Source organism: Schistosoma haematobium, chromosome ZW (genome assembly GCF_000699445.3).
Source record: "Schistosoma haematobium chromosome ZW, whole genome shotgun sequence".
Lineage (NCBI taxonomy): Eukaryota > Metazoa > Platyhelminthes > Trematoda > Strigeidida > Schistosomatidae > Schistosoma > Schistosoma haematobium.
Genome location: NC_067195.1, coordinates 80,124,461 through 80,146,381, shown reverse-complemented (window position 1 = coordinate 80,146,381; position 21,921 = coordinate 80,124,461). Strand labels below are relative to the sequence as shown.

The window sequence follows — 21,921 nt, the reverse complement described above, 5'->3', positions numbered from 1 at the left end:
TGTTCGCTTATATGTGTTGTTCTAAAGTAGTAATTACCAAAATATATGAATCAGGTCTACCAAAATGCGTGTGTCATGTGACACAGTGATATACTGTTGATGTTATTCAAATTATCTATCATTTGAAACAAGAATTTGAAAGAAACAAGTTCTGTCAATCACCTAATCGCCAATTAAATTGTTATTTGACTGTTATGCTTAGTTCTTGCTCTACATATCACTTGAGGAGGACGATATAATCGATTTAAACGTAAAAGATCGCTTTGTAGGTAGGTGATTTCCACAGATTTACTTTAACTTGTATATTATCTTTTCCGAATTTAAGTCCTCTTCATATTTTCTTTAAACACTATTTGGCACTGTTAGTCAGATTATCTACTGTGTAACTATTAAGTAAATTCGACATTTAATATGGTCTACAGCTTAATACTACTTCAATTTCGTACTTAAAATTTGTAAATAATAATTATTTAATCTTATGAAATCTATTTTAATTTCTTAATCTCAATATCTTCACATATATGGGAGTTGTTGACTTTGTTGTTTTACATCATGAAATGGCTTTAATTAAATAGCCATTAAAATTTGAAAGTCATCAGACAGCTGCTACATCTTAATAGGAGCCTCCACAGCAATGCGCATACGCGACTCGATTATGAATCGGACTCATGATCTTCAGGTCTCGCAGCGGGAAATTAACATTAAGACCAATGAGTTGGTATCCCATGGTTACATTTCCGGTTGTGTAATCTGGACGTCTGCGTGCGTTCTCAGAAGAATATGTCTTCAGTCGGTCATGATCCGCCGTCATTCTAGAATTTATATTCTTAGTAACATTTTAATCAACAATTGTTGTTGTAACTACAGCGGTAGTGTAATCTCTCTCTCTCTCTCTCTCTCTATATATATATATATATATATATATATATATATATATATATACTCATTTTTCACCATATCTGCCTTTCCATGTTTATTTTTCTGAAGAAAAACAGAATCATAGATATAGATAGGCATGGAATCATAGGCACTTAACATATGTCCCATTATTCTAACCTTTTTTATAATAATAGATTAGAACAACCTTCTTCACGGTTGTTGTAGATACTTTATATCTTTTATGAGTTTTGCGTTTGTCTTTGTAATTAAACCTACTATTTACGACAAAACAACCTATTGTGTGCTATTACAAAATAATTGCAATTGCTTAATAAATTGACCAAACATCTCACTATTTAGATTTCAAAGTGACTGGTTTCTTATACAATACCGGTGGAGTTTAATCACATGTCATGAGTGATGTAGCTGTCACCGATGACATTGAATTAGGGTTGCCTCAAATCAACATTTTACTGGGATTAGAAATGTGAACCGTTATGCCCCGTTCCAGGATTACTCATCCACGTCTCAAAACCACATTAATCCTAGTGTGGTGGACAAGATTGTTTGTAAGTAGTTTGCATCGGAGCGTCGCGTCGGAGTTGCTGGATTCGAAGCCTGAAGGCAGGAGTTTCAGAGCTTCAGAGAAACTATAGAAAAGTTTACAATCAGCTTGGGTTGCGAAACAAACATTAGATGGGGATGATAGATTGAAGACAATCTGTGTTCCCTGTAAATTAATTAATATATACCATCTGAACTTGGGTTGTTCGTACATTACACATAGTTCCACACCAAAACATGTGAAACGTCATCTCAAAATTGATCACTAGTAGTGAATGGGCGAATATTCGTATGATTAAATTAAGTGCTACTAACATCAGATCCTAATGTGGAAATGGCACAATAATTCACAGCTACGATTGGATAAAGGTCATGTTATATCACAAGTTGACTGACATCGGAAAATTTATCCCCTTTTGAATTCTAAACTCAGTAATAGTGAATTATAATAGCTTCAATTTAATCACTCTCTATGCGCCTCGTATTGTAGATCACAGTCATTGCCTTAATTAGTTAGTTTTCGCATTGAATAGACGTAATGTGACTTGCATTGCGATCCAGAACACGAATTTCGTCCTATCTTTGACTCGCCAACTGTCATTCGCTTAGAATTCTCGTGCGTTACCCCCTGAGTATTCTGGACTCCAATGCTAACTATAATATGTCTATTTAATAAAAAGCTTTTGAAAAACGACTATATCAATGGAATCCACACATGATGCACATATGCCAACCAACACTCATCAAAATCCAATAAAAAATAATGAGATGATAATATAAAGTTTCTCATTGTGATATAAATGTCTTTTGTTCATATTTGCTGCTTTTTATTCTTCCTTCCTCTCTTTTTTTCATTTTCGCTTAATTAATTCACAGTTGGATCCTGTAAAACATCTTTTATAACTGCCAACTGTACAAATCTAACTGACGTTAATAATTTTGAAAGTAGATCTCACATTTCAATGAAAGATAAGCATTTTATAGATGGCAATATGAGTTCTGATTGTTGTACACATACCACACTTACTACATCTACTACTGCTGCCTACACTAACACTGATTCCATTGTTTACACTGCAAATTCTCACATCACTAATACTACATTTGCTTCAGATAGTAATGGGCGTGCAACAACATCATCAAGTTTAAACGCCTTCTCTCCCCATTTTTCTTATCCTCAAGCCACATTTCCATTTCATCGAAGGAGACGTGGTGGAGGTATCAGTGGCGGCGGCGTTATTGGTGTTAATGTTGCTGGCGGAGGTAATAAAAGTAAGTTGTTTCTTGACCTGATTTTACCAATTTGCATTTCCATATGAGATGAATACATTAGGTACATTCAAGTGAATAATAATAATTGTGTACTCGTTACTGAAAAAACTTTGTAATGAATTTTCCAAGTTTCAAAGTGTGAAAGATCATAACCTGAAAGTACCCAGACCTGTATCGTTTCGGATTAATATATCGTATAACACCGTTGAAATATCTAAATAGGTAAAAACCAACCAAAAGTTATTGAAGTTATTGCAATCATTCATGTAGCTGGATATCGACATGCAGTGTACTTACTTACGCCTCCCAACGTTATTCTCCACCCAACTCCGTCCTGGACAATCTTTTCACGTTTTTTTCCAGTTGCTATTCATTCTTTTGATGTCTTCTTCCAGTTCACAACCCAATGTGTTCCTTGATCCTCCTCCATTCCGATTCCCTTCGGTATTCCAAGTTCGCTCAGTTTGATGATTTTCTCAAGGTATGCCCTATCCACTTTCAACGTCTTTTCCTAGTTTCCTCTTCAGATGAAAGCTGATTTGTTCTCTCCCACAGTAGTTTGTTGCCAATGGCATCCTTCTGTAGATCTTTTAGGGTTACTGTCGGTCACAAGGCAGGGAAAAGGAGGAGGGTTGGGCATGAGGCCGGCAAACCCGTCCCGTAGAAACCAACCTTGTTGAAAAAAAGACATATAGCGTTTATTAACTCGAATATTCACAAATTTACTCTTAATCAGCTTTGATATTTTGACAATCATAGATAATCTGCAGTAACTGAGTATAACTCCTGAATTCTGAAGATTTCACTTATTGGTAGTTACATTTGATGATCAAAGCTTATTTACTATTGAATGATATCAATGGAAAGATTGAGCACTACTTTCCATAATCTAAATGTTTTACAGTTCCATACAACTATGTATCACAGGGAAATAAAATAAATATACACTAGGTATTGTTTGCTTGTACCTTCCCGTTGTTGTTTAGGACCGCAACTGATCAGTCTCATGTTGACATATGTGCATCCTGTGCGAACTGCCTCGATATTGCTTTAGATAACAAGCTTCATAAGCAAAGACGGATTGTGACTAGTGTTTGTTTGTGCTAAGGATATTAACGTATGAGGAAGAAAATCAGTCTTAAATTTCCTGAATCAATCTAAGGTGATTTTTATTCAGTCAACTTTCAACAGGTTTATTCGGTATTAATTTATTCAGAATAAATCCTGTTCATTAAGTGTCGGTGTATTTTTTCAGTTGTAATTAGTTATTTGATTTTCAATGCATTTTTCCCTCCGGGGGCTACTGCCGGTCCCAAGCCCGGATAAAGGAGGAGGGTTGGGCATGGGGTTAGCGTCCCCATCCCGTAGAAAACTAACTCGCTAAAAAAACGCTAACCAGAAAAAATTATTCAAACCTTTTAAACTCTGCCCTGGGAATCAGAAGATCTTCATTTAGAAGAATTATGACGCCTCATGATGAAAGCCGAATCCCTTCGGAAGTTACGAGGCCGATGCCCCTTCTGACAACCAGAGCGACCATTTATTTGGGTACATGGAATGTTCGTACAATGTGGGACACCGGAAGAGCCTTCCAGATTGCTGCAGAAATGAAAAGATACAACCTAGAGGTACTTGGGATCAGTGAAACACATTGGACACAAGTTGGACAACAACGACTAACTACAGGAGAGTTCCTGTTATACTCCGGCCATGAAGAAGAAAATGCACCACATACACAAGGAGTTGCATTGATGCTGTCCAAACAAGCGCAAAATGCACTTATAGGATGGGAATCTCATGGACCAAGGATCATCAGAGCGTCGTTTAAAACAAAGAAAGAGGGCATTTCAATGAACATCATCCAATGCTATGCGCCTACCAACGACTACAATGAAGACGCTAAAGATCAATTCTACAATAGGCTGCAGTCAATAGTCGAGAAGTCCCCAACAAAGGACCTGACCATTCTGATGGGAGATTTCAACGCCAAGGTTGGAACGGACAACACTGGATATGAAGACATCATGGGACGACACGAACTGGGAGAAAGAAACGAAAATGGTGAGAGATTTGCAAACCTATGTGCCTTCAATAAGCTGGTCATAGGCGGCACCATATTCCCACATAAACGCATACACAAAACCACATGGACTTCACCGGATCACTCTACACAAAACCAAATCGACCATATTTGCATCAACAAAACGTTCAGGAGGACTATAGAGGACGTGAGAGCCAAGAGAGGAGCTGATATAGCATCAGATCATCACTTACTGGTCGCCAAGATGAAATTGAAACTCAAGAAGCACTGGACAACGGGGCAGACAGTATCACAAAAGTTCAATACGGCCTTTCTCCAGGATACTAACAAACTCAACAAATTCAAGATAGTCCTCAGCAACAAGTTCCAGGCCTTTCATGATCTACTCAATGGAGAAGGAACTACTGTGGAGAGCAACTGGAAGGGGATCAAAGAGGCAATCACTTAAACATGTCATGAGGTTCTGGGTCACGAGAAGCACCACCACAAGGAATGGATCACTGTTGGTACACTGGATAAGATTCAAGAAAGGAGGAACAAGAAGGCAGCGATCAATGCCAGCCGAACAAGAGCAGAAAAAGCCAAGGCACAAGCTGAATACACGGAAATAAACAAACAAGTGAAGAGGAGCATCAGAACCGACAAACGTAAATATGTGGAAGATTTAGCAACAACGGCGGAAAAGGCTGCAAGAGAAGGAAACATGAGAAAACTGTATGACACGACAAAGAAACTCTCTGGAAATCGCCGCAAACCAGAACGACCAGTGAAAAGCAAGGAAGGCGAGGTAATCACCAACATTGAAGAGCAACAAAACAGGTGGGTAGAACACTTCAAGGAACTCTTGAATCGACCAGCCCCACTGAACCCACCCAACATCGAAGCAGCACTCACAAACCTCCCAATCAATGTTGGCCCACCAACAATTGAAGAAATCAGCATGGCCATCAGACAAATCAGGAGTGGCAAAGCAGCAGGACCGGACAACATCCCAGCAGAGGCACTAAAAGCAGACGTGGCGGCAACTGCAAGGATACTCCACATTCTCTTCAATAAGATTTGGGATGAGGAACAAGTACCGACAGACTGGAAAGAAGGACTTCTGATCAAAATACCGAAGAAAGGCAATCTCAGCAAGTGTGATAACTGCAGGGGCATCACTCTTCTCTCAATACCGGGAAAAGTCTTCAACAGGGTATTGTTAAACAGGATGAAGGACTGCGTAGACGTCCAACTTCGTGACCAACAGGCAGGATTCCGTAAGGATAGATCGTGTACAGACCAAATCGCAACTCTACGGATCATTGTGGAACAATCAATTGAATGGAATTCATCACTCTACATCAACTTCATTGACTACGAAAAGGCATTTGATAGCGTGGACAGAACAACACTATGGAAACTTCTTCGACATTACGGCGTGCCTCAGAAGATAGTCAATATCATACAGAGTTCATATGATGGATTACATTGAAAAATCGTACATGGAGGACAGTTGACAAAGTCGTTCGAAGTGAAGACCGGTGTTAGGCAAGGTTGCTTACTCTCACCCTTTCTCTTTCTCCTGGTGATCGACTGGATCATGAAGACGTCAACGTCTGAAGGGAAGCGCGGGATACAATGGACATCTAAGATGCAGTTGGATGATCTAGACTTCGCAGACGATCTGGCCCTTCTATCCCAAACGCAACAACAGATGCAGGAGAAGACAAACAGTGTGGCAGCAGCCTCAGCAGCAATAGGTCTCAATATACACAAAAGGAAAAGCAGGATTCTCCGATACAACACAGAATGCACCAATCCAATCACAATTGACGGAGAAGATTTGGAAGATGTAAAAACCTTTACGTATTTGGGCAGCATCATTGATGAACAGGGTGGATCTGATGCAGATGTGAAGGCGCGGATCGGCAAAGCAAGAGCAGCATATTTACAACTGAAGAACATCTGGAACTCAAAGCAACTGTCAACCAACACCAAGGTCAGGATTTTCAATACAAATGTCAAGAGAGTTCTACTGTATGGGGCAGAAACCTGGAGAACTACAAAAGCCATCATCCAGAAAATACAGGTGTTTATTAACAATTGTCTACGCAAAATACTTCAGATCCATTGGCCGGACACTATTAGCAACAACGTACTGTGGGAAAGAACAAACCAGATCCCAGCGGAGGAAGAAATCAGGAAGAAGCGCTGGAAGTGGATAGGACACACATTGAGGAAAGCACCCAACTGCGTCACAAGACAAGCCCTCACATGGAATCCTGAAGGTCAAAGGAAAAGAGGAAGACCAAAGAACACATTACGCCGAGAAATGGAGATAGACATGAGAAAAATGAACAAGAATTGGATGGAACTAGAAAAGAAGGCCCATGACAGAGTGGGTTGGAGAATGCTGGTCAGCGGCCTATGCTCCATTGGGAGTAACAGGCGTAAGTAAGTAAGTAAGTAAAAATTGTTCAATTAATAAAATTCTGTAATTAATAATGATTGGATCGATATATAATTGAATTCACTTGAATGTCAACTAATTCTTCTGAGATCTCTATCAAGAAACTTTCTATACAAACTGGATTTCTCGCTCTAGTTAACGGGAAAGGAAGAAGAGGTTAAGACGTAATCTCGCCCATTGTACTAAAGTTGGAGTTGTAAATAATAAATTTGGTTTAAAGGTATCAGTTTGTCTGTTTTTCTCTTTAAATTAAATCGGTTTTTCAGTATAAGGTTGTGGAGATTTTTGAGTTTTAGTTGAGATCATGAACCGATCAATGTTAGACCACTATTGAAAACCTGGAAGCATTGTACGGTCGTATCATCCTAGTACGAGACTCCGCAGCAGTTTGTATTGACGATCCCATACGCGGGACTCAAACTCAGAACCTTCGGTTTCTCACGCGAGACCTAAGATTTTTGAATCGACCCCCTATGGAGTCGTGGATACACACTACTGTGGTGTCCTATACTAGGACTAAAAACTGTCCAATACTTCCTGATTCTCAGCCGTGGTTTAACCAAGATCACTTAGTAATTAAAGCTATGAAAACTTCACAATCACAACCCCACCCCCGACCATAATAATGACATTTTCTGTTCTAAATATCTTTATCGTGAGACTGTTATTATCTTTCTGGACAGCACAATATCAGCACGAAAACTGTGGATAGATAGTGAGCCATTATTATTTCGCCATATATATCTGATTACTTGTTCTGTTGCTAAAATCTTCGAACGGTTGTTGCCGGCAATTGTGGTGTTAGCTCAAACCACATGTTGCTAAGCTATTCAAAGATGAAAAAGCCTGGATTCTAGGTCAAGGTAATCCTAATTGATTATTATTGACTTGACAATGTGTTGTAAGATATCCGGAGCCATAACTGTGTTGTCGTTTCTGTACATTTACCTTGATTTTCCTTGATCTCTGACCTTTTTGTTTTTTCAACCATTTTTTTCATGGGTTGGTAAATTGCATCCATTTCCTTACGTTTACTGACTGTTAAGTGACTTGAATCTCAGGCTCGTAAGAAGTCTTTGGTCTGCTTATGTCAAAGATTTCAGCTACTTCGTAGTTGAACATTTGTGCACATCCACTGATGCTGACGAAAATGCATTGTAATGTTTGACAGCTAAGTGATGTCAGAACCGAAAGAGATCTAGGTGCGGCTACGTGTTTCGATATAGTGTTTCTTGCAATAAAAACAATTTATTCTGCTAATTATTCTGTTTGTTTCTTCTATGGCTGCGTATCTCGTTGTGCATATTACTTATTAAAGAGTTAAGGTCAGGTTATAAGGTACTCAAAGAGAATTTACAGTGATAACGTAATCAGCTTAATTCAATGTTGGTGTAACAGGTTATTGGTCATTTGTACAGAAATTCCGGTGTTCCACATTTTTGAGTTTTTTTAGCTATGATCTTATCCAAAAAATCTAGTAAAATTTCATTATTAAAGTATCCAGTTCAAGGAATGTAACAACATTAACCCCTTGAGCTACGAACCTTCATTATCTGAATACTACAGAGACTCTGGAAATATAAAGTTCTTTAGAATAGATGGGTCGTAGCTAATAGTGGAACCAAGAACACGTGATGTGGTCTATATGACACTCGTCAACTAGACGTAGCTAAACCTCGGCTGTGGTATTCAGATAGTGACTTTAACCCAGTACTTTTCACTTCATACGCCGATGTGTTATTCAATACTGGTTAAACTTTAGTCCTTAACACCAACAGTTACTACTACTCCAAATAATAATAATACTAACTGTAAGTGTGGTCATATATACATATATATATTTATATATATATGCGTAATATTTTATATTTCAAAACAATTTTTGAAGGTTACAGTGGTTTTCGACCACATCGTTCAGCTGGCTTCGGTTTCAATAAATACTCTCAAAATTCGGCTCGGAATCAACCATCTACAACTGGATCGTCGAAATCACATTCAGAACATTATTCTCAATATCAACAACACAATTGTAGCTTACAGAATGGTAGTAGTCATATAAATCATTACCATCAATCTCATCATTCATCATCAATTTATCAACCCCATTCACATTATCATCAGTGTCATCGTGCTCCAGTTGTAGCACAAGATGTAGATATAGATTCTGAGATAGAAATTGAAAATAAACCAACTGGAGACACATCAGTTTGTTCTCCCCTTCCAATCAATGTATTATTACCGACAGTACAAACACCTACTGATTATTGTTCACCGTCGAATTGTCTATTAAATTCACAATGTTACAGTCATCATCATCTTCAGCAACAACAGCTGGAACAACCTATGGACTCTTATGATGTTTATTTAAGTAATAGTAATAATAATGTTAATACAAATGGACCTGGGGCAAATGAAAATGATACAGAGACTAATACCAATGGACATCATGCTGATTACAATCTGAATAACGAATGGAATACTCAAGAGAAGATTATTCATAATATAATATCGGATATACTGTCACCACAAGTAAGTTAATGAATTGACTTACTGTTTAATTTTAGTAAATATCTTTCGTATTCAGTGAATTTAATCAATGTATGACTGATATGAAGAAAAAGGTTGTTAAAGCTTCGGTTAGTTCTGTATTCTCTGCAAATGATAATAATAATAATAAAAATAATAATAATCGTAACAGTAAATTGATTTGATTAGATCATTTATTTCGGGGAAAGCAACCGCTCTGAGTTTTGGCATTATGATTGTCATTTTAATGTAGTATGATACTGCTTTAATGCTGTCATTTTGTGTATATGTGAGATAAATTTAGAAAGAACAATGTTAGATGACTTAAGGTATTCTATAAGAAACCTTGTTTGATCTAGAGACTCATCAAGAGGGCGGCCTGCTTGAGCATCTGGGCTACCTGTTCCTGCCATCTAGATATTTCAACAGGTTATCTATTTTTGTTTGTTTTAATATATCATTATGTCTATTCATCGCATAACCTATACTGCTGCGTTTCTGAAAAGTGTACAACCTTTCGTTGTCAAAGTTACAAAAAACTCAATAAGAGACAATGTGGTTTCTGGCAATATACAACGAAAAGAATGCACATTATTCAGATGTTCATTTACTGAGCTGCTAACATCTAACTGGTGATCACTCAATATTTATCGCCAGGACCGACCAAGAAGAAAGAAACGGAAACTTGTTGAAATACTTTGCGCTGAGAAATATATAGTATTGAATATAATATTGAATAAAGTTGATGATAATAATAATAATAATCAATAAATCATATTTACAATCTTTAGGGAAATTTTGCTTCACATGGGTTTCAGGTCTGTGTCAATTAGCTTCACAGTCAGAGGTGTTAACACTGAATGATTGGAGTCGTAACTGACTGTCCCCCTTTCGAATCGAGTTATTTAAATTAATTGATCACTGAGTAGTGACCTATGTTCTATTTATCTCAATAGATAAAATTCGGTTAGCTTTAATGACTAGATAAACACGGAACTGGTCACTATACAGTAATTAATCAAGGTAGAGGAAACGATGTTTAAAGTGAATAGAAAACAATAAAACTACATTCTAAATAGTACTCTTGTTCTTTTTCTCGATTTTTAAGGTTGATTAAAAAAATAAGTGAACTATAGCATCAATGAAAATTTTTAGAGAAATTTGTAAACTATTAATTATTAGGCTTTAATTCAACTAACTGTTTTGGAAACTGGAAACAATGATATAAAATGCCTATAACGAAAGCAGTGCTGACTGACTGACTGATAACGGAAGCACCCATAACTCCCCTCTAATAACTGTTCGGCCCTCATGGTCTTTGAGTAACTTAGAAGATAGGGGGATAAACCATGTTTATTGCAGTTCCAATCGACGATGATACAGTGTGACATATATCGGTACTTATAAAAACTGTCTCTTGTCCTTGACAATTAGTCATTAACGATGCACAGTTTGTCATTGAATTCATCTTCACAACGTCGGTTGAAAATTTCCAATATTGTGTCAAAATCCTTTTTCTTTTCATTACATTTGGACAGAAGTTTCGGGAAATGGGTTTGAGTTAATGCATTTACATTCTTACCCAAAAACTTGAAACCTATCGCAAAGAAGTTAAATGCTGTACGTTATTCTTACAATATACTCTTTGGAGAAACTAGATTTGTTCACATCACATATATTTTTATGGTTAGTGGACACAACTGATGCGTCGGAGGAATTCGTTCCGATGTTGGGTGTTTTATGCTGAGAATTGTTTACTGTAATCCATACACATATGGTGGTAAATAAGCTTGCCTTATGTGTATATAAGCTCTCATCAATTTGTTTCTTTCACAGTTTTAAATCTCAAACTAATCTTAGTTAAACCACCATTAACAATCTGAAGACACTAGATGGTCGTTTCTTCCTAGTATGGGACTTCTCAGCAGTGCACATTCACAACCTCACATCTAGTGATTGAAACCTGGACCTTTGTTCTCGCACATGCGGACGCGTAACCTCTAGACGGCTACTTTTTTCTAGACCCGATAACTTACATACACTTTTCATTGCTTTAGATATTCCTCATTTATTTATTTCTTTTACAGATCAGTGAAGTTAAATGCGATAGTGCATTAATTCAATTGACATTTCCACAAAATTTAATTCTTTCATCTGTTGCTGATGTTGAATCGTCATCAGCATCATCGCCGGCAACAAGCACATCAATCACAACAATAACAACAAGTACGAATTACATCCCTACCAATCCATCCATATTAACAACCAATACTACAACTGCTACCACTAATAATTCTACTGCTACAATTTTGTCCGTTGGTTCTTGCCAATCATTGCAATCATTATTGTCAGAAAGCAGTAATAATAATAATAATAATGGCAAATTGTTTAAAGTTGCCAGTTCTCCATCAAAAAATCATCTACGCGATAAATGTAAACCATCGTCAACAACCATAAAGGGGGATAATTGTAAATCCGATTTAATACATTCAAACATTAATTATGATAATATTGTTAATGATAACGTTCACGAGTTGGATGATAGTACTAATAATATTTCAACAATAATAAAAACTGCAACTACTACTTCTTCTAACAATGATATTAGTAATAATGATGACAGTCAACGTTATCAAATAACAATAGATTTGGATACATTACGATTTGAATTATATTTAGCTGAAAAAGGCAATACAATAAACTTTAAATGTGTTTTCATGTAAGTGAGATTGTACCTATTGCTTGTTGTTTAGTAATTTAATATTTTTTAAAGTTATGAATATATGTGTAAATATTTTTGTTTATGGTTGAAGATGTTTATTATCATAGTTTACATAGGGTGTTGATCGTACTGAGATCACCGTCGAAAACCATGAGGCACTGAACAACTGATTTGATCTCATTGAGAAGCTTTGACTATTGAAATTCAACGATGTTGGATGTGGGACAGTTATCCACACAGGCAATGGAAGTTGGTCACTCAATGTAGTCAATTAACTGAAGTTAAACATGTACATCATCGGGTATATCAATTCAATAGTCTAAAGGTCAGGGGTTCACATACGAGATCGTAGGTCATGGTTTGAATACTCAGTGGAGTTGTCGATGTGCACTGCTGAGGAGTTCCATAGTGGGACGAAATTGCTCTCCAGGGCTTTCTGGTTTCTGCTGATGGTGTCTAATGAAGATGAGTTAATGATGTAAACCATGAAAATATTTGTTTGCTTTGTAAATTATTGTCATAAATGCCAAACAGGATTTATACGTCATTCGTGCTAATAAACTCCTGAAATTCATTTCAACATTGTCTAAGTATCAGAATTCTTAAGCTTTGTTAGGTGCAATCTCTGTGTTTATGTGCCAATTATCCCCTTTCACACCCAAATTTTTATGTTGTCATAGTCTCGTATGATGACGTTGAATAGAATATTTCCGTGTGAGTGAGGGGGGTATAAAAATTTAGACAGGTGAGCATTTCGGGAACAGCGAATTATCTCTGCTGGCTGTGCCCAAGAGCATTTGATAGTAATCTATGAAATCCAGGCTTATCGATTCCAGCACATTAAACTCTTTCCACTAGATCATCAGTTTGAATATTCATCCACTTCATTCATACAACTGAATTACATAAAACTAGAATAACAGACATTCTTGTATTGATTTTATGCTAATGATGAGGTCACCGTAAGAGAAACTAAATCCGATTGAACAATCTTTACGAAAACACGCTTTACTAGTATGTAAGTACTTTCAAAGATAGCCACTGAAGTTCTAATACGAAACTTAGGTCAGTAGAGTTCAATCTTTCTGAGAGCGAAACAGATATATTTGAAAACCATGAAGCATTGAATTACTGGTTCATCTTAGTATAGAGCTCTTTAACAGTGCGAATCCATGACCTGTTGGTGATTGAAATCAGGATCCTCGGGTCAATTATCAAACCCTCAACCTCCAGACGATTGATTCACATTTCTGGCGAATGAGAATTCATGATAAGTGGAGTTTTACCATATTTGACATGCAATAGATACCACAAATAACAAAGGATAATGGTCACGGATTGTTGGGAGTTTGACTTGAGTTAGTAATGTCAGTCATTATATGTCAAATGTGCATTGGTCCATTTTGTCATTATTCACATGAAACTAGCGAGATGAAAATGATACGAGTCGAAACAATTGTTTTAATAATGATTGTAGAAGCTCAAACAGAATTAGGGAATGAAGTCAATGTATAAAGAGTAATAAGGTGCAGTGTAACGCAAGATTTACAGGAAGACAAAATCTAAATAAAACTGTACTGTTGCCGTTAATCTTAAGTCTAAACTCTCCCATTATAAATGACAATTATTTGGCGTATCAAAACCAAATTGTCTGCATCCGGCCCCCAGATGCACTGGTACGGCCGGGAGTAGAGAGAGTCAACTATCCCTCTCGAAATGTTCTCACATGGCCAGGTGCATGCAACCACTACCGGGGAAGTCATGCTCACTGCCTTCTCGTGGCGGGGTGTTGTTTACGAAATTGAGAAGACGAAAAGCGAATGTCCGGCGCTTTAACCAGGTTGGTGGACACGGAGGGTTCATCTAGGGAAGTTGGAAAACCCTGATTCCAAATCAGTGGTGTAAATGGGCTTCAGTATCCTGAGAGAACAAATGGCGTGTGAACCAATTGTTGATCACTGACTACCATGAGACTTCATCTTCTGACGTTGCTCCACTACCTTTTGGATTAGACCTTCAGTTCAAAGGCTCAGGGTATGGCCCCCAAGAACACCTGTTTCGGTTTGGGCACCTGGGCAGTATCCCAGCCATCATACAAATCGAATGATTTATGTGACGCATATCTATTTGATGCCTCCTTGTACTAATGTTTATGTATTTAAATAAATAAAATAAAAGTCTGCATCTGTCGTCATGCCTTATTCCAAAAGTCAGTGACTTTATTGAAAGAATTTATGTTTACATTTGATCGTCCTTGGTTTCCTATGGATAACGAGGTAGGCGATAGTTCAATTTGTTATTCCTCGTTGAATAGTTTTTGTTTAAATAATCATACAATCTTGATTGTTCATTTTGGAAATATAAATGACTTCTTTGACTTTGTATAAAGAATTCAACCAGTTAGTCGATTTTATACTCTCTTTTGAAATTCATTTACTTAAGATGGGAATAACTTATTCTATAGGCGAATTTATTATTTATAAACAACTCTCATTTACTTTCGAGTAAATCATATTTTTATCAAATCAACTTTATCACCTCAACAGTCTGTTTTCAAATGATTCACTGATTATCATTTTTTTCACCTCACTTTCTAAATACTTTCCAAACATCCCCATTCTGTATTTTGTCTAATTTTTTACTTAGCGGTGAAGCTACTTACATATCACTGCAAGACCTTCGTCCTGGGACAAATTACTACGTAAAGTAAGTATGCTCTTTTGTTCCGTCTATTGTTTTTTGCTTTTCTTTTTTCTTTTTCTAGGTTTCTTTATAACTCATTATTGACCTTTAATGTATTAGGGTAAGAAATGGTGGATTGCTTTTATTTTTTGCGATTTATTTTCTTTTGTGAAAGAGTTTCTGGTCGTTTGTATGCAATAATTGCCACATTTTCTCAAAAACTAAAAAAATAGCTCGTTAAGTTATTCTTGATATAATGATAGCGAAAAATGAACTATAATAGTTAAATCCATGAGTTGATCTAAGCTAGATCACCAGTGAAAACCTGGAAGCACTGGACGGCCGTTTCATCCTAGTATGGAACTCCTGAATATTGCACATCCACGATCGACTCATGAATTCAACTATTAAAATTGCTATAATCTCCGCAAACCCCATTTTAATGAAAATGAATTAGTTGGTTTTTTTTCATTAGCCCAATTCCATATAATTAAGACAGATGTTTAGGCAATCAACACATGTAGAGAGGCATATGAAGTTTTATTTTTTCATTAGTATTCATGTTTTAAATAAACGGTTACATCAAATCCTAATGTTTTTTAATCTACATGTGTTTGGCAGCACATATTTACGGTGAAGTAATCGCGATTTTCAATTTAGGCTGTGAAAATAAATGGCTCCTGAAAGAAATAAATTCAAACTACCCAATAAGAGTAGGTCACATTTGTAACAAATCATAAAATTAACCTTAACTGAACCACTGTTGTTTCATAGAAAAGATGTCTGAGTGAAGGGGATGAATATTTATCAAGTCAAACCTTGGTAGTGATACCTACAAATATGTAAGTTTGTTTAAGCCTTAATCATACAAAAATGCACTTTCTCCCTAATGTTCAAAAACAATTTGTACTTACACTACTACTTTGATATTATTGAGGTGATATGATTCTTATATTTCAACTTGTTTATTTTGACCTCTTATTTTTCAATAATATAGAATATCTTGACAAGAAAATGTATAGATTGATATCATGGATGGATCATTGTTAGACCACCATCGAAAACCTGGTAGCACAGGACAATCCGGAGTTTGAGTTCTGCGTGCTGGATCGTCGATGCTCACTATTGAGGAGTTCCATATTAGAACGAGGTGGCCGTCCAGTGCTACCAGGTTTTCAATAATGGTCTAACATTGATCCATTCATGATATTAATCTAAACTCAACAATCTCCACACCCCTATACTGATAAGAAAATGTTCAATCAATATGTTTGTAATGTTTTATGCAAATTTATATCACCTCGTTTATCCGCTTACTGCATTAACCAGAATTTATCAAAGAAGTTAACTGTTTCGAGCCAATTTCAGTTGGCTAAAGTTGTATTTCTAATCGTTTTGACTATTTTTAAAAACAATCAGATTGCTAGTTCAAATACATTTTGATTGATGATTAAAGAAAGACATATCTCTAATCCATACCAGTTTATAACTTACTGTTTTCATTAATGTATAGTTGTATTCTTTTAAAAGTGACATCTTTGATACACATATGCATTGTTACTCAGCTTAGGTAAAAGCTTGTAAATAATCATAGTCCAAGTTCTAAAGTCCTTAATAATTTACGGAATTTTTCTTGAGATGTCATCTGCTGTAAGCTTAGACAGGTAGCTAAACCTATTAAAACACTACTTATAAGTGTTCGGACTATGTTACAAATAACATGGATTGATATATATACTTCGGATTGATGGGTTCCAAACTAAATAGTTCAACAGTAAGAACTTTTATCTACAGTTTCGACTGCAGTTTTATTAAGTTATTACACACTTTTCTGATACTTGATTAGCTCAGAAGCGAGATAAAAACTGAATGATAGTCTTTATTCTCAGTTACGTACAACTAAAATACACGTTTAGAGATGCCTTAATCGACCTAGATAACGATGTATGAACAATGATCTTGCTTGAATAATTAGGCCGAAAAGAATAACTTTTTGTACCTTGCTTCACGTGTAATCTATTCAGTTTTCCTCAACATATTGTACTCACTATTCTTTCTGATGATGCAATCAGATTTCAAAGTAGGGTGACGAAAACTTTCAAGACTTTTAGGCTCCAATTGATTATTCAAGTGATGTCAGCAGCTACACAACATTAGTTAGGCGTTGATTATATCATATAAGCCATTGAATATAACACCGCTTAAACTATTCATCTGCCTGCGCTTAAAATCTCCATCATTCCATAAAGTGATTTGTATACGAACATTTAATAGTATATTGTTAGATAAATTCAAATAACCTCTTTTATCTTAATTACTATATGCAATATATTTTTAGTTGTCAGCACCGATGAATGGGGTCTAGCAGTAGAATCCAAGGCTCACGTTTCATTCTACTGGGGGATCAACAGCTGGATGTACCTGCATCCTAGAGTTGATGTTCACTCTGATATCGAAACCAGTAAAGTTCGCTCTAAACGCCATCATGTCATCCACTTAATAATTGGGCCCAAATAGCTACTAGCTTGTGCAACGAGGTGAATTTTAATTCACATATATCGGTTGTTTGGATCTATCTATTGATGCTTAGAACTGAAATCGATCGGTGAACATCAACTTTGGGGTTCAGGTACATCCAGTTAATTACTCCCAGATAAGACGAAACGTGCATTCTTGATTCCACTGCTAGCTACCATCCATCTCTGCTCAAAATGCTGATGACTTAGTGACTATGTCTAGAAAATCCGCACAGAATGCACACACGCCGAAAGAGACAAGTCAACTACAGTCCTAAATTACCATAGAAAGATCGAAACAACCAATGTATATGAATTAAATTTGTAGTTGATTGGTATTTAATATTAGATATAAACTAAATAATAATGATAAATCTCAAATAGATTTTGTGTCTTGACCTCTGGACCAGAACTATCATGCGACATTAACTTAAATAAATAGTATTACCAATAGTTTCTATTAGCGTTATGTGTTTTATTTGTAAAATAAGTATCTCCTATACGATTGGCATTCCAGCCCGTTGTGTATTTATCGAACTTTAATGTACAGAGTATGTCGCTTGCTTGCATTGTTATACATGTTTAACTACTAGCTTTTCAAAAAACGGGCGTTTAACAGTAGCACTATAAGCCGAACATTGATCAAGCAAACTGTACTTGACTTTTTTGTTAAATCATATCGAAAATTTCCGCAAAATGAAGGTTAGTACAAATTTGAGACCTATTTCAACGAAATTACACTTTAGACTAAATCAATCACGTTCACTTGGCTACTGATTCTCTATTGCGTTGATGGCAGTGACCTATATATATATATATATATATATTCTATTAATGAGTAAAATTACCTCTTGTTAGAGAAAGATTGTTGTTAAAATATAATCTTAGCTGACAGTTACCATTATCTTTCTTACTGAGCTAGAATTCCATAATCGCCTCACAATCTCTGTGTAATTTAATTTTCGCACTTGAATATCAAATTCCTTGGAGTTACATACTTCAGCACATCCCATGTCGACTGTCTATTCATTAAAAAAGAAACTTAGTTTCCAAACACTTGTTGTCATCAAGTTATGTTCCAAAATGTGTATAGTTGAATAAACGTCATGCGTGAAATCAACTGTAACTCTAAAATGATTCAAACTATAAATATCAGGATTTTTCGTTTCCTAGTATTTGAATAAGTTCTGTATTTAAATGCTTAAACATCGATTTCATAAGTGTTTTCCAGGCTCTAGAAATGTTCTACTCTCAAAACCTAAATAGAAAGTAAAAAGTTGAAAGTATCTCAAGAGTTTTGCTTTCGATGTTAGTTTATGTACATAAAACAAGGTGTTTATAGGATTTTATGTAAGGTGGCAATTCTAGGAGCTTCTGGAAAGCATGCTAAAACTGGGATAATAATTCCAAATTATGGAAAGATAACCTGTTATCTTTTGGAATTATATTTGAAATTTCTAATGACTACTGGCTAGCTAGAGTATTTCCAGAAGTTTCCTGGCTACTGGTAGATTTTTTTAGCAATTTTCATCGACTCTCGTCAGATAATAAAATGTAATCCATAGTATATACATTGTGTTACTCAGTTTTTATTTACTATCATAGTTATAATCGATGTTTCAATGTTTTTTAAGTAACGTATGTCACTTCAACTTCTTTTTTCTATAGAGTATGTTGTAACTACTCTGGAATTCGTGGTGAATTTAGTCCGATTGCACACTTCATGACCTTGCCATCTAAGCCGAATCCTCCGCGAACTATACAAATAATATGTCAAACACGTAATTCCCTGCATATTAAATGGGGACCCGGCATAGATAATGGATCACGCATTACATCATACAAGTTAGAATATGCTCAAGTGCTTACAAATTCATCCGAATTAGGTTTAGACAAAAATGTGAGTTTCCTGTGTGCATGCAGTTTAGTATTTATTTTTCTCACTCGATTGATTTTACTACTTTTTCTTTAACGAACTTTAAAGGACTGGTTTTTTTTGTTTTTGAGTGCTATTTGATGATGACTATCACACTAGTCGACCATTTAGCTTACCATCTACAAATCTCTTTCTAAAAAAGTTTGGTAATTTAAACCACTGACTTATCTTAGCTAGGCCACCACTGAGAAACTGGAAGCAATCAACGACTTTTTTGTTCATTGATAATAAATGTATGCTTATTCTAGAAATACTCTCTTCTTGTCTTATTTTTCCGTCTTAATGCTTAGTTTTAAGTTTCTCATCATCTAGTACTATTATTTTCTTTTCCATTATTCAGACTTCTTTGTATTATGTCTTAAAACATGATTTATCACATGCAGAACTGACTTTGTTTAGGCAACCATCTAATGAGAATTTGGGATCAATAAGGTTGAACCATGTTGGGATTGAAACAAATATTGCTGGATGATGTTCACTAGTTGTTGCAAATTAACTGAAGCCACAAATGTTAATCAGTGAATTTGTCAACTCAGTTATCTGAAGGTCAGGGCCCTCTGGAAGACTTGAAGGCCATGGGGTTTTGAATGCCTTCAGTTAAGTCTTGTGTTACAGTATAACAACTGTCTAGTGCTTCCTGCTTCTTAATTATTGCCTAACTGAAGTTAATCCATTGTATGAAACTTTAAATTATTTGCCATTTTTCTTTACCTTTACAATAAATAACTTCTAATCAAATCGTTTCAACATTTAACGATATTTTTTTAAATATACAGAAAACATCCATTGAGATATAAAAAACGAGAGTTTTTGGAAATCGAAAACATTTTTGAGTAATAAAAGGGATATAATTAGTTTCTGTGTCACCCTGTTAAGCTTGTTTCGGTGAATTTTGTAGGATAATTTCTTCAGCAATCACCCTAACTAAAATCAACATCTTAAATGTTATCAAGAAATAATTTGTACAAATCATATTTCTTGAGCGCCATACAAAAACAATATCGACTTTTCCTTATGGGTTCCAGAATCAGAGTAAAAATATCTCACAACAATTGCTTGTATTGTACGATACATTGCTAGGAATTTAACCGAATACAAATCTCTTCGCTACATTTTAGAGAAATTACCTATTTGATATCACTGCTGATCCTTTAGTAAAGCACAAGTGTGTGGAAATAAGTATGTTAGTTAAATGATTTTATAACCCTTCAACGACAAGTTGCTAATATAGTTAAAATAATTTAATCATCATATATCATGGCTAGTTCGTATTTATTTGCTTGAACAAAAATAGGTGATGTTGAGTATTACCGTGTTCCTTAGTGATTTCGAGTTGGATTTTTTCTAAATACATATAAACTGTGACTATTACTATTCAACCACTAAATTCAAATTTTTTTATATGCTCACTAAGTAGGATCACTAGAATATAGAGCTCACTAATATTGATTTCACTTTTATGCGAATCTGATCAACAACAAATTTCACTTATAACCAACAACATAAATGACTGCCAATATTAACTACATTTTCTACCATGTTTTAGTCTACGATGTTCATTCTGTTTCTAATAGTCAATCAGAACAAGAAAATTGTAAAGCTACCTACCGTCTATTATTTCATATTATTCGAAAATTCACAGGATTACATGGATCAGTTACATAACCGTAACGCATCATAATGCTTTACATAACTACGTCATATATGATTCAAAACTGAGTAATGGACACAATTAATTAGCGGTAATTTCTGCAAATTAAAACACATACTGACAGTTAATGAATTAACTGACAACTTATAATTAAGGTAATGTAAAATTACTGTGAACTAAATAATTAATAAAATATACAATAAAAATATGTATAATAATTCACGGTAGGATAGTCCTCAAAGTTCAACTTATTCATCTCATTTTCTGGTTAGCGTTTTTTTAGCGAGTAAGTTTTCTACGGGATGGGGTCGCTAACCCCATGCCCAACCCTCCTCCTTTATCCGGGCTGGGGACCGGCTATAGCTCCCGGAGGGACTCCAGGCGGAGTTTTATTCATCTCATGCCTGACAGAAAATATAATTTCGAAATATTCATCAAGAAAAAATCAAAGTAAACAATTCTATACTGTACCGAGTTAAATACAATTCTTTAATTGACTTTGCTTGTGATTAACAGCTTACCATTAAAAGGCGATATATATATATATATATATATATATATATATATATATATATATATATATGCTTTTCCTAATGTACAACGGGTGTATGCACTGAATTCAATGTGATTTTTCACTTTATTTCCACTGACGATTCAATAGCTAATAAATTTTACTATAG

General features: G+C 35.5%; 1 protein-coding gene across 1 annotated transcript in view; it reads left to right on the top strand.

Moving 5' to 3' along the window:
• The window catches only part of FNDC3B (Fibronectin type III domain-containing protein 3B), a 134,537-nt gene that overhangs the window by 38,967 nt on the left and 73,649 nt on the right, over positions 1–21,921 (top strand). The window contains exons 4-9 of the mRNA XM_051218880.1: positions 2,320–2,715; positions 9,097–9,737; positions 11,822–12,453; positions 15,103–15,162; positions 15,221–15,259; positions 19,323–19,554. Coding sequence (XP_051072606.1) covers positions 2,320–2,715; positions 9,097–9,737; positions 11,822–12,453; positions 15,103–15,162; positions 15,221–15,259; positions 19,323–19,554 — 2,000 coding nt within the window. The remainder of the gene's footprint in view (positions 1–2,319; positions 2,716–9,096; positions 9,738–11,821; positions 12,454–15,102; positions 15,163–15,220; positions 15,260–19,322; positions 19,555–21,921) is intronic.